The 13,339-nt window shown below is 46.9% G+C and overlaps 1 protein-coding gene across 2 annotated transcripts in view; it reads left to right on the forward strand.

Annotated features, from left to right (window-relative positions):
* Positions 1-13,339, forward strand: part of NET1 (neuroepithelial cell transforming 1) — a 65,003-nt gene that overhangs the window by 17,971 nt on the left and 33,693 nt on the right. For both annotated transcript variants that reach the window (XM_085568772.1, XM_085568771.1), the window contains exon 2: positions 13,066-13,132. In XM_085568772.1, coding sequence (XP_085424898.1) covers positions 13,066-13,132 — 67 coding nt within the window. The remainder of the gene's footprint in view (positions 1-13,065; positions 13,133-13,339) is intronic.

A 13,339-nucleotide genomic window follows, 5' to 3' on the forward strand; every position in this document is an offset into this window, starting at 1 on the left:
CCCCCACAGACAGACAACAACAACAAAAAAAAAATCCAAAAGTTTTATCCTGCAAGGAGATTTGGAGTCAAACCTGGTCCCTGCCACCATCCATGTGTAGATTAGGAGAAAAGAAGGGATTCCAAGCTGGAAAATCCATCCAGGACCTGACCCAAATCACTGCAGAACTGATTTTCCTCTCTTGCTGTCCCACCAGGAAGGAGAGGAAGGTCACAGGAAAATCAGGAGATATCCAAACACACACACACAGGGGCAGGGAGGGCTGAGCAAATTTTATTTTTGGTTTTCTCTGGGGGTTCTGGGAGTGCAGGTTTAGCTCAGACACCGATCCCAACACCTCTCCCAAAGCTCAAGGCTGAAAAGCTGCGGGAGAAGGGAATCCAGGAATCTCCAAAGTGCTGCAGAAAGGAGATGGTTCAAGGTTAAAGCAGCCTGAAGAAAGGGAATTTATTTTTCCTGAGCGCAGTGAAAGGGTTGGAAATGAAGGAAATCATTCTGGAGCACAGGAGCTCTCCTGGCTGTGTCACCTGAGCCAGGCCACTGCTGCTGGCTCCTGCCTGCCTATCAGCCCTAAATGTGTTTGCTTTTTGTGCATTTAGCAAGGGCACAATGAAAGGGACTGGGCCTCGAAAAGGAAAAGCATTAAACAAACCCTTCTGTCAGAGCAAAGTACACCTTCAGCTCCTTGTGATGTTTAAATATTTAAAATATGAAGTCACTCGGTGCTGCTTTACCACCTAGCCAGCCAGGCCTGCTTCTCTTCCATTTTCCCCTGAAATTGTACAGACATTACAATCCCCAGCTCCACCCTGCAGCCATTTCCTGCCTCCTGCACTTTTCTGATTATTCTTCTGCTCCTTTCAGCTCCATTTTCTCCTCCAGGATTTTTTTGCTGATTATTCTTCTGCTCCTTTCAGCTCCATTTTCTCCTCCAGGATTTTTTTCTGATTATTCTTCTGCTCCTTTCAGCTCCATTTTCTCCTCCAGGATTTTTTTCTGATTATTCTTCTGTTCCTTTCAGCTCCATTTTCTCCTCCAGGATTTTTTTTCTGATTATTCTTCTGCTCCTTTCAGCTCCATTTTCTCCTCCAGGATTTTTTCTTTTTTCTGATTATTCTTCTGTTCCTTTCAGCTCCATTTTCTCCTCCAGGATTTTTTTCTGATTATTCTTCTGTTCCTTTCAGCTCCATTTTCTCCTCCAGGATTTTTTTCTGATTATTCTTCTGCTCCTTTCAGCTCCATTTTCTCCTCCAGGATTCCCAGACTGTTCTCCTGCCCAAATCTACTCCTGGCCCCGTTTCTTTTTTTCTCCTGTGGGATAAATGTTAATCCCCCTCAGCAATGCAGGGCAGCTTTTTATAGCCCTGCTGAAGCCAGGAGGTGAATTTTCCCAAGGACAAGGCTCCCCCTGCCCCAGGTGCTGCTCCCAGTGATGATTTGGGTGCCAAATAGGATGAGGCTGACGTTTGTGAGACTCCTTTTTCCTTCACTCCACCACTTTCGGAGTTTTGGATAAATGTGACAAATTCATCGACTTCTCCAGTCCTTGTCCAGGCTCATCCTGATCCCACCAGGATAACTTTTGGCAGCAGTCCTGCAGCTCAGTTGTTTCTTTGGGGTGTTGCTGATGCCTCAGGGTTTAGTTTTTATATTTTTCACATTCTGAGCTGCTTTGGTGTGAGGGTCTGAGCTTCTCATGATGGGATGGTGAGCTCTGTGCACAGAGCAGGGACACAAAACAATTCCTGCTCCAGCTGGGCACCAAGGACAAATGATCCAAACCTCAGCCCAGGAGCACAAACACCGTGGGCTGGAGAGAGAAAAACAAGCAGGGTGGGACTGATGGGCTGGAGCTGGAATGGGAATGAACTCCAAGGTGCCAATGGAGCAGAACTGATCCCAGGGAGAGCCCCGGGAGCACTCGTGCATTTTGGGACCATTTTGGGTCATTTGGGTTCATTTTGGGACCATTTTGGTTCATCTTGGGTGCATTTTGGGACCATTTTGGGTCATTTGGGTTCATTTTGGGACCATTTTGGTTCATCTTGGGTTCATTTTGGGACCATTTTGGTTCATTTGGGTTCATTTTGGGGCCATTTTGGTTCATCTTGGGTGCATTTTGGGGCCATTTTGGGTCATCTTGGGTTCATTTTGGGACCATTTTGGTTCATCTTGGGTTCATTTTGGGACCATTTTGGTTCATTTGGGTTCATTTTGGGGCCATTTTGGGTCATTTGGGTTCATTTTGGGACCATTTTGGTTCATCTTGGGCTCATTTTGGGACCATTTTGGGTCATTTGGGTTCATTTTGGGACCATTTTGGGTCATTTGGGTTCATTTTGGGACCATTTTGGTTCATTTGGGTTCATTTTGGGGTCATTTTGGTTCATTTGGGTTCATTTTGGGACCATTTTGGTTCATCTTGGGTTCATTTTGGGACCATTTTGGTTCATTTGGGTTCATTTTGGGACCATTTTGGTTCATTTGGGTTCATTTTGGACCATTTTGGTTCATTTGGGTTCATTTTGGGGTCATTTTGGTTCATTTGGGTTCATTTTGGGACCATTTTGGTTCATTTGGGTTCATTTTGGGACCATTTTGGTTCATCTTGGGTTCATTTTGGGACCATTTTGGGTCATCTTGGGTTCATTTTGGACCATTTTGGTTCATTTGGGTTCATTTTGGAGCCATTTTGGTTCATTTGGGTTCATTTTGGGACCATTTTGGTTCATTTTGGGACCATTTTGGTTTGTTTGGGTTCATTTTGGGACCATTTGGGTTCATTTTGGGACCATTTTGGTTCATTTGGGTGCAGCCCTGGCTGGGCTCTGCTGCTGCCCAAGGTGGATCCAAGGAGGAGATCCTTTCATAAATCCCTGATTTATTCTTTAGTCCAGCTCAGCCTTCACAGGGCATCATTGCCACCACTGAAACTGTCAGGGAAAAAAAAGATTTGACCTCCCCCACCTCAATCCCACTGATTTTTATGGCTTCTGCAGAACTGGAAAATTGCTGCCTCGGATCATTTCAAATCCGAGCTAAAAAGGGGAATTTGTGTCTGTCAGCACTCAGTGTGTGTTTCCCTGTGGGTTCTCTTGTGATAACTCCTGATATTTATTGGATCAAGCTCAGTTCCCACAAGAACTCAGAATAGTTGTCTGGGTTTGAAGCAGCGTGGTCCTGCTTGGCTCCCAGGGCTTCTGGGCACTTGGAATTCCTCTGGCCAGACCCGTGTCCCCAGGGAATGCTGAAAATAGGGATCCAAGGGGAAGGGGCTCACGGGGGTGACACGGAGGAATGTTGAAATCCCACTGATGCCAGCCGAACTGGCTGGAAATGTTCACAATTTTCTGTGCTCGCATGGAGCCCTCGAGAGGCTGATTTTGTGGGAATGGAGAAAAGGCAGGTAAAGTTAATTTGGAAGGGTCGGGGGTTCGTTAAATATCCAGAGAGCTCCACTCTGATCCATAAAAACTCTGAAAATTCCTTATGTCCCCATCAATCCCTATGGGACACTGCTTTCCTGGAGAGATTTCTGTGTCCAACATTTGCTTCCTTTCTCTTTCCTTGGATACAGATTCCACAATCTTCCTTCGTGGCGTTTTCTAACATCTTTGCATTGACAAATCTGCTTTTGTTTCGATTTTTATTTTGATTTCCTTTGTACCGCTGCTGGTTTTTTCTAGACCGCAGAACTCCCTGCTGACCTTTAGGACTAAAATTGCTGAGGGACTATTTTGAGTAATCTTTAGTCAGGCTTTATTCTAAGCCTTTCCAAGTACCTGCTACCAACGCCCGGCTAGGATGACGCGAGCAAGTGAAGCAAAAACGGATTTATGAACGTTATGTCTAGAAATTTCAGGAGCTGGTGCCTCTTACCCGAGATTAATTTCCCCTAAAAGCCGACTGCTTAAATCTGAGCCTCACCCAGGCTTCCTTTATAGCCCCTGCAGCAAGAGAGGCGCCTGGGGCAGCTCCAAATGCTCGGCCGAGGTGTCACCGCCTGCAGGAGTGACAGGAGGGCCTGGCCAGCCCGGGGACACATGAGATCAGCAGGGAGCTGAGTTTGGCATCTGGGGATGCCACCACGGGGTTTGATTTCTGCTCTGGGCTTTGCTGAGCAGGACGAGCCCCAAGCTCCTCGTTCAGGCCTGATTGACAAGGGCCTGGTGCACCCAAGGGTGTGCTCTGGGAGCCTTTGGGATCCTGGGCTAGGGCTGCCCCTGCAGCACCCAAACTTGGGAGGTTTTGGGATCCTGGGCCAGGGCTGCCCCTGCAGCACCCAAACTTGGGAGATTTTGGGATCCAGCCTTGGGAGCTTTGGGGATCCAGCCTTGGGAGTTTTTGGGATCCAGCTTTGGGAGCTTTGGGGATCCAGCCTTGGGAGCTTTGGGGATCCGGCCTTGGGAGCTTTGGGGATCCTGGGCTCTGCATCTCCTGGGCCAAAGCTGCTCCTGCAGCACCCAAACTTGGGAGTTTTTGGGATCCAGCCTTGGGAGCTTTGGGGATCCAGCCTTGGGAGCCTTGGGGATCCGGCCTTGGGAACTTTGGGGATCCTGGGCTCTGCATCTCCTGTGACAAAGCTGCCCCTGCAGCACCCAAATTCATGTTTTGAGAATTGGGGGATCCATCTTTGGGAACTTTTGGGATCCATCTTTGGGAACTTTTGGGATCCAGCCTTGGGAACTTTTGGGAATCCTAGGCTCTGAACCTCCTGGGCCAAGGCTGCTCCTGTAGCAGGAACAGTCCTTGCATGGATGCTGAGGAGCAAAATATTTTGGCAGCAGCTGTGTGGCTCCTTCCTCAGCCCTGCCTCCTCCTCCTCCTCCTCCTCCTCCTCGTGTTTGCATCACAGCCAGGAGAGGAAAGCACAAGCAGCTGTGCAGTGGCAGATCCTGGGAATTTAATTTGCTTACTCAGGGAGCAGAAGATGCTCCTTCCTTCCGTCAGCACCTTTCATTCTCTCATTCAAGGAGAAGGTTTTCCTCTTTGCAGCGACGGATTACTGCCATAATCCCCTCTGGCCTGCCTGGGGAATGGAGCTCTCTGCCTGTGTGGGGAGGAGAGTTTATTCCTGCCACATTCCAAAAAAAACCCACGGTCACGGCTGGAGGTGGAGGTTTGGTGAGGGGAGAGCTGGGGATGCTCCGAGGCATCGCCGGCATCGGGAGGTTCAGGTTGTTGGGATAGGTACAAATTAAAGGGGGAAATTAGGAGAAATGTCAGGAAGGGATTCTTTCCTGTGAGGGTGCTGAGACCCTGGAGCTGAGGTTGTGGCTGCCCCTGGATCCCTGGAAGTGTCCAAGGAAAGTGGGAGAAGGGAAGGATCCAGGGAGAGCTTCCAGCACATTCCAGGAGCTCCAGGAGAGCTGCAGAGGGACTGGGGACAAGGATGGAGGGACAGGACCCAGGGAATGGCTCCCACTGCCAGAGGGCAGCCAGGGATGGGATTTGGGAATGAGGAATTCCTGGCTGGGCTGGGATTGCCAGAGCAGCTGGGGCTGCCCCTGGATCCCTGGAATGTCCCAGGAAAGGCTGGAGCAGCCTGGGATGGTGGGATTGGAATGGGATGGGATTTGAGGTCCCTTCCCACCCAAACCATTCCAGGATTCTGGGATCAAGGAGGCTCAGAATCCATCCCGAGGGATTTTTATGGAAGTTGGGGATGGAAAAGGGAAGGGAGACCCTTCCTGGAGTGCCGAGATTCCCAGTGAAACCCCCAGATCCCAAAATTCCTTCCTGGAGCAGAGTCGGGGTGGGGATGGATCCAATGCCAGGCTGGGAGAGCTGGGAATGGAGGGAATTCCCTGGGAAAGGGAGCTTGGGGTGGGATTTTGGGAAGGAATTCCTGGCTGGGCTGGGATTGCCAGAGCAGCTGGGGCTGCCCCTGGATCCCTGGAATGTCCCAGGCCAGGCTGGACAATGGGGCTGGAGCAGCCTGGGACAGTGGGAGGTGTCCCTGCCATGGATGGGTGGAATGAGAATCTTTCAGGTTTTTTCCAACCCAATTTTTTCCATGATTCCATTGGTCCTTTCCCAAAATTCCCCCTGTTGAGGTGAGGTGGCTTCCTGAGTGTGTCATGGACAATGTGGAACCTTCCAGGTTTCTCTCTTGGTTTAATGTGCCCTCAGACTTCCCAGAACTCACAATCCTGGGTATTTTATCCCTAATTTCCTTGAATCTGGAAAACCATGGGACAAGGGTGCCACTGGGCGATCTTAATGTCCTTCCAACATCTCCTGCCCACTCTGTCCTCCATGGACTCACGGACTGCTCCCGGATTCCTGGCTTTTCCCAGGAGTCCAGATTTCTGGGATATTTATGGAGCACAGTGGCAGTTCCAGATGGGCTGCACAGCTGCGGGGTGATCCCAGCTCCAAGGTTTCCCAACCTCTGCTGCTGCCAGTGCCAGAGTTTGTGGAGCTGGGACATCAATGAATTCCCTGGAATAAGAATCCCACAGGGATGAAGGACCTTTGGGGACCTGGTTCGTGTCACTGCTGAGCATTTACTGAAGCACAAACATTGGAATAACCTGGACAGCTGGAAAGGGATTGGGCTGGGGAAGAGAGGGGCCTGGAGTGTCCTTTTTTCCATTATTGGGATGGGGAAAAGAGCCTGGAGTGTCCTTTTTTCCATTATTGGGATGGGAAAAGAGCCTGGAGTGTCCTTTTTTCCATTATTGGGATGGGAAAAGAGAACCCTGGAGTGTCCTTTTTTCCATTATTGGGATGGGAAAAGAGGAGCCTGGAGTGTCCTTTTTTCCAGAATTAGGATGGGGAAAAGAGCCTGGAGTGTCCTTTTTTCCATTATTGGGATGGGAAAAGAGCCTGGAGTGTCCTTTTTTCCATTATTGGGATGGGAAAAGAGAACCCTGGAGTGTCCTTTTTTCCATTATTGGGATGGGAAAGAGGAGCCTGGAGTGTCCTTTTTTCCATTATTGGGATGGGAAAGAGGAGCCTGGAATGTCCTTTTTTCCATTATTGGGATGGGGAAAAGAGCCTGGAGTGTCCTTTTTTCCATTATTGGGATGGGAAAAGAGAACCCTGGAGTGTCCTTTTTTCCATTATTGGGATGGGAAAAAAGGAGCCTGGAGTGTCCTTTTTTCCACAATTAGGATGGGAAAGAGGAGCCTGGAGTGTCTTTTATTCTATTCTTGGGATGGGGAAAGAGGAGCCTGGAGTATCCTTTTTTTTCTATTTTTTGGATGGGGAAAGAGGAACCTGGAATGTCCTTTTTCCTACTATTGGGATGGGAAAAGAGGGGCCTGGAGTGTCCTTTTTTCCATTATTGGGATGGGAAAAGAGGAGCCTGGAGTGGGGCTTTTTTCCACAATTAGGATGGGAAAAAAGGAGCCTGGAGTGTCCTTTTTTCCATTATTGGGATGGGAAAAGAGGAGTCTGGAGTGGGTTTTTCCCACTGTTGGGATGAGGAAAAGAGGAGCTTTGAGAGCTTGTGCCAAGAGAAAAGAACAAATCCATGGCAATTCCAGGAAAGCACAGGGAGTTCTCAATCCCATCCCGTGGAGTCTTGGACTTCTTCTCTCCTCTGTCAGGGTTTGAAGCTCTCGAGATGGTGGTTGGTGTTCCGACTCAAAAATGTTTATTAGTTCCTATCTGTGTTACAAGTGGTGAGTTCTACAGCGTTCTACCAGCACAATTAGGAATTAGAATGACTAATTAGTAATTAGAATCACTAATTCTAATTTTGTAGCTATTAGTAATTCTAAAACGGCCGACTATCTTTCTCTACAAGTTCTTTTAAGGTTAAACTATCCAATTAAGAAATGACACCTAAATTATTTTTACTTTTAACCCAATAACCAACCACCCGTGCCCCTCAATGTGGACTTTTAAAACCACCCAAACCCATGGAGAAGGAGGTGAAGAAGGACCAACCTCTGCCCCAAAACCTCCATTTTGTTTTATATCTATTATTGTATTCTAAACCCTTAAACTCTGAGTTTCTTAGTTCTGTGCTATCACACACTTCTATCCAAACTCCACACCTGTAATCTCAGTTTTATTATTGAATTTTGGAAATTTCCACAGCCTCGGGTCAGTGCAGAGTTCTCCTGGGGTCAGTGCCTGGCAGCACAGAAATCTGGAATTCTCAATAACCAAGATTCCAACACCATCCCTGCCTGGGAGTGTTTCCCATCCCTGTTCAACTCCTGTTGGAAAGCTGAGCCTGCTGGAATTCCTAAATTGGAATTACCCTGACAATTCTTGCATTTTTCAAAGCCCATTTCCACAGAGCCACCCAGCATTCCTTTTTAATCCTATTTGCTCCCTATTTAATTAGTGCTGCAAGGATCCCACTTGAACTCCAGGCTGGGTTCACCGAATTTTGCAGCTCAATAAAATTAAAATCCTGAGTTCTTCTGTCTTGCTTTTAGATGTTTCAAACGTTTGTCAATAGAGTTTTCCTCAAGCAAAGCTTTTCCCCTGGAGCCCTGCAAGATAAGGAACGGAGACAAGCCCAGCCTAAGTGCCTTGAGTCAGGCTTTGTTTGCACACAGCTTGGGAGGCCTCTTCCAGCCTCTGGATATTGTGGAAATATCAACTCTAACAAGTTGAAAATCTTTTTTTTTTTCCCCTGCAGAAAAGCTTTTCATTCAAATTCAAAAATTCTTTGTGGAGCTTTCTTGTTCTTATCATTCCAAGCAGGATTCACTGATTGTTTGGGGTTAAAAAATACTGATTTTAATCTATTCCCGTTCTGTTCACCATCTTCAAAATGGTTTGTATTTAAGAACATCTTGCTCTGAAAACACACAAAAAAAAAAAAAGGAGGTTGGAAGTCAGAGGGGAAGGAAACACAAAATTGCTGTCCAGCCAGAAGAATTTATTTTGGAACTTCCAAAAAATTCAGAGTGCTGCCAGATCAAAGCATTTCTGCAGTTTCCTGGAGAAGTCATCAAAAAGAAGGGAATAAAAGGGGCAGGCTGTCGAATGGTGCTGACTGGGCAGTGCTGATTTACAGGAAAAAGGGAGGAAAAACGACATTAATGGGAATTTGCTCTGCCGTGCCTCACCCTCTGACTGATGGAAGCTCTTTGCACACCCTTTGTGGCTTCTTCTGCATTCTTGCTGACCCCAAAATCTCATTGATGGCTTTTCCCCCCCTCCTTCCTTAAAACCAACCAGCAAAAATCAACGTACAAAAAACCCAACTGTACCTGGTGGAGAAAAGCGGTGAAAAGATTATGAACAACGTAAGATTCGATAGAAAAATTTGCTTTTTTTTTTTGACAAATAGCTTTAAGATTCGAGGGTGTTTTTGCAGTGCTGTTGAACTTTGCTTGAGGTAAATCATTTCCAGGACAAATATGGCCAAGTGCTGAGTGCTTCCATAGGATCCTGGCAGGAGGATCCCACTGTTTATCCAAGGAAGGTGGGGAACAATGAGCGTTTCCTACTCTGCTCTCCTTTATCAATTCCTTATCTATTAATTACCCAAACTTCCCCCATGAAGATTATTGGGGCCACATCTCCTCCTCTGCTATGTTGCCAAACAGGTTTTGCCTTCAGGGCTTCTCTCTCACCCTTGGGGAGACTTTTCTAACTAGAAAATCCAACAGGAGTTCTGTCTTTGGAGGTTAAAAATATTCCCTGTGGATCATCAGCAGGGCAATCTCTGCTGGAACAGAACTATTTTCTCTTGGCAGTGCCATCGTTTGCTAGGAAAAGCCTGGAACATTTCATTTCTCAAAGCAAACAGAGGGTTCCAAAACAGAAAAGTTTGTTCTTTTCCCTACAAGGTTGGCCCGAGTTTGGAGGGATTTGTTTTGCCTCGATGTTTTGCATCTGCAAACTTTATTTTTGTGCCTTCTCATAACCCTGAACTCCTTAATCACTCTGAGGTAGGAATCAGCCTGCCCTGATGGACACTTTGTGCTGCTGCCGAGGTGAGGAGAGAGGCTGGCTGCTCATCCTGCCCCAAACACAGCTTGGCAATCCCAGCCAGGAATTCCTCATTCCCAAATCCCATCCCTGGCTGCCCTCTGGCAGTGGGAGCCATTCCCTGGGTCCTGTCCCTCCAGGCTTTTCCCAAATTTCAGCTCTCCTGGAGCCCCTTCAGGGCCTGGAATGTGCTGGAAGCTCTCCCTGGATCCTTCCCTTCTCCAGGGAACATTCCCAGCTCTCCCAGCCTGACACTGGATCCATCTCCTCTCCCAGAAATTCATGGACCCAGGGGCTTCACTTGGAATCTCAGGAAGCCATCAAGGGTCTCCCTTCCCTTTCCCTCTCTTTTCTATCCCCATTTTCCATAAAAATCCCTCGGGATGGATCCTGAGTGTCCCAAATCCCAGAATCCTGGACCAGTTTGGGTGGGAAGGGACCTCCAAGCTCATTCCAGGGACACCTGCCATGATCTCAGGGTGCTCCAGTCCTTCCATGGACATTGCAGGGATCCAGGGGCAGCCCCAGCTGCTCTGGCAATCCCAGCCCAGCCAGGAATTCCTCATTCCCAAATCCCATCCCTGGCTGCCCTCTGGCAGTGGGAGCCATTCCCTGGGTCCTGTCCCTCCATCCTTGTCCCCAGTCCCTCTGCAGCTCTCCTGGAGCCCTTCAGGGCCTGGAATGTGCTGGAAGCTCTCCCTGGATCCTTCTCCTCTCCAGGGGAACATTCCCAGTTTTCCAGCCTCCCCTGCCCATCCTGGTGCTCCCAAACCCCAGGAGGGAGGAGCAGCAGCTCTGGGACAGATCCGGGGTGCACAAAACCCCCTGGGAACTGAAGGGAACTTTTCCATTCCATATTCCAACATTCCAAACATTCCACCCCTCTCCTGGAGCTAGAACTGAAAGGAACTTTTCAATATTCCAGAATTCCACGCAGGTCCTAGGAGCTGAATGGAACTTTTCTATTCAATATTCCAACATTCCACCTCTCTCCTTGGAGTTGAAGGGAACTTTTCAATATTCCAAAATTCCACCCCTCTCCTGGAGCTGGAATTGAACTTTTCCTTTCAATATTCCAACATTCCAGCCCTCTCCTGGAGCTGGAAATGAACTTTTCCTTTCAATATTCCAACATTCCACCCCTCTCCTGGAGCTGGAATTGAACTTTTCCATTCAATATTCCAACATTCCAGCCCTCTCCTGGAGCTGGAATTGAACTTTTCCATTCCATATTCCAACATTCCAGCCCTCTCCTGGAGCTGGAACTTTTCCATTCCATATTCCAACATTCCAGCCCTGTCCTGGAGCTGGAATTGAACTTTTCCATTCAATATTCCAGCATTCCAGCCCTCTCCTGGAGCTGGAACTTTTCCATTCCATATTCCAACATCCCACCCCTCTCCTGGAGCTGGAACTGCGTTCCCCCCGCTGAGCGACCAAGGCCCAAAGCTCTGGAGCTGCAGGAATTCCTCTCCAGCTCCAGCTGGAAAACCAAAGTTTCCTGGGGGGATCTGGGAGCCTGAACCCCTCAGACACCTCCAGCAAAAACCGCTGCAATTCCCAAAGGAATTCCCAAAGGAATTCCCAAAGGAATTCCTCTCCTCTCGCTCCTCCTCCTTCCCATGGCTCTGCCACCCTGACATGGATGGGTGGGATTTCTCCGAGTGGTTTTCCTGCCTGCTGCTGGGCTTGGGAATGAAGATTCCTGGGATATTCTTCATCCCAAAATACAAATTCCTGCTTTCCTGGAGGCTCCATCCATTCTGCCTTCAGACTTAGTTTACAGGCCATTAATTATCTTTAATTTTCGTTCAAACTCCTCAATTTCCTCGGGTGAAATGTTGGGATTTTTCCTTTTCCTGAAAAAAAAACAAAAAAAAAAAAAGTCTTTATTTGAAATTTCAAGTTGAGATTTTCTTCCTGAGCGGAATATACTCTTTTAATTCCCAAAAATTGTTCCCTTCCAGAGGTTTCTGTGGAATGCAGCTCTTGGAAATGCCACTGGAGCAGTGTCCTGGGCAGTGGGATGGTGTCCAGAGGTTGATCCCAAATTACCTGGAGCTTGTGTGATCCAAGGAAAAGCTTCCTCTGATCCTAAATCCATTAGAATTGTATTTATGGTGCTTTTCTCCAGTTTTTGCCATGGATCAGGCACATTCCTGCCCCAGAATTTGGGAATGAAGGGAGCAAAATCCCTGAAATTCAGAGGATTCGCAGCCCTCTGTTATTCCCAGATTTTTGAGAATCCCATGGCATCTCAGGATGAAGCAGAGGAAGAAAAAAGACAAAAAAGGGGGAAATCTTCCCCAAAAAAATGAGGAAAAAATGATGTGGCCCATTTGGGACAAAAAACCCACCAAGAGACACAAAATCCCTCCATCCTCTGGCCAGGAAAAGCTGGAAAAAAATCCTGGCTGGAAAAAATTCCTTAAATCCAGCGGAGGGTGAAAGTTGGGAGCAGAATTTGTTTGCTCAGGTGGAGCTGGTCCAACAAAGGGCTCAGCTTTGTTCAAAATCGGGATTACAAAGGGAAAATTCCCCCCAGGACATCTCCCGGTGCAATTCCAGCCTGGAATTCTATGGGAAGCTATTGTCAAAATAGGAAAATGAGGCTGTAAATGATGATTATTTTCATTTTTGCTGTTGTGGCCTTCATTTTTTTTTTAATATATATATTTTGGATCCAAAAGAGCTTTGCCTGCAATCCCCAGTGGAAATTTTTACACAAAGTCCCTTTTGATTACAGAAAATCAGGATTGTGAATCCAAAATTAAAAATTTTGGTGGGGAACGCTGCCAATCCTTTGGCTTCCTCCTTCCTAAAAAAAACCCACCTTGCCTTGGCTTGGCTGTGCTGGGAGCTGTGGAAAACATGGAATTTATCAGTTCTGCAGCAGGAATTTAATAATAATAATAAAAAAAAAATATAATATAGTAATAATAATAATGGGGAATAATAATAATAATGGGGAATAATAATAATAATAACAATAACAATAATAATAATAATGGGGGAATAATAATAATAATAACAATAACAATAATAATAATAATGGGGAATAATAATAATAATAATAATAATGGGGTAATAATAATAATAATAATAATAATAATAATAATAGGAACATAATAATAATTTTAATTTTTTTTCTGCTCACAGGTACCCTCTGAGACGAGGCAGCTCCTTCACATTCCTGACTCCAGGCCCACACTGGGATTTCACCCTGGTGAGTGGAACAGCTGGAAAAGCAGAAATCCAGAGGTGATGGAAAAACAGAAATCCAGAGGTGAAGGAAAAGCAGGAATCCAAGAGGTGAATACTCCTCTGGAAAAGAAGGAAAATCAACATTTTCCATGGAATAATTCCTGAGTTTTCCAGCTCCTGAGCTCAGGGAAATTCTGGTCACTTTTCCTCGCTGAATTCCTGATTTTCT

Source organism: Lonchura striata, chromosome 1A (genome assembly GCF_050655825.1).
Source record: "Lonchura striata isolate lonStrDom1 chromosome 1A, ASM5065582v1, whole genome shotgun sequence".
NCBI lineage: Eukaryota > Metazoa > Chordata > Aves > Passeriformes > Estrildidae > Lonchura > Lonchura striata.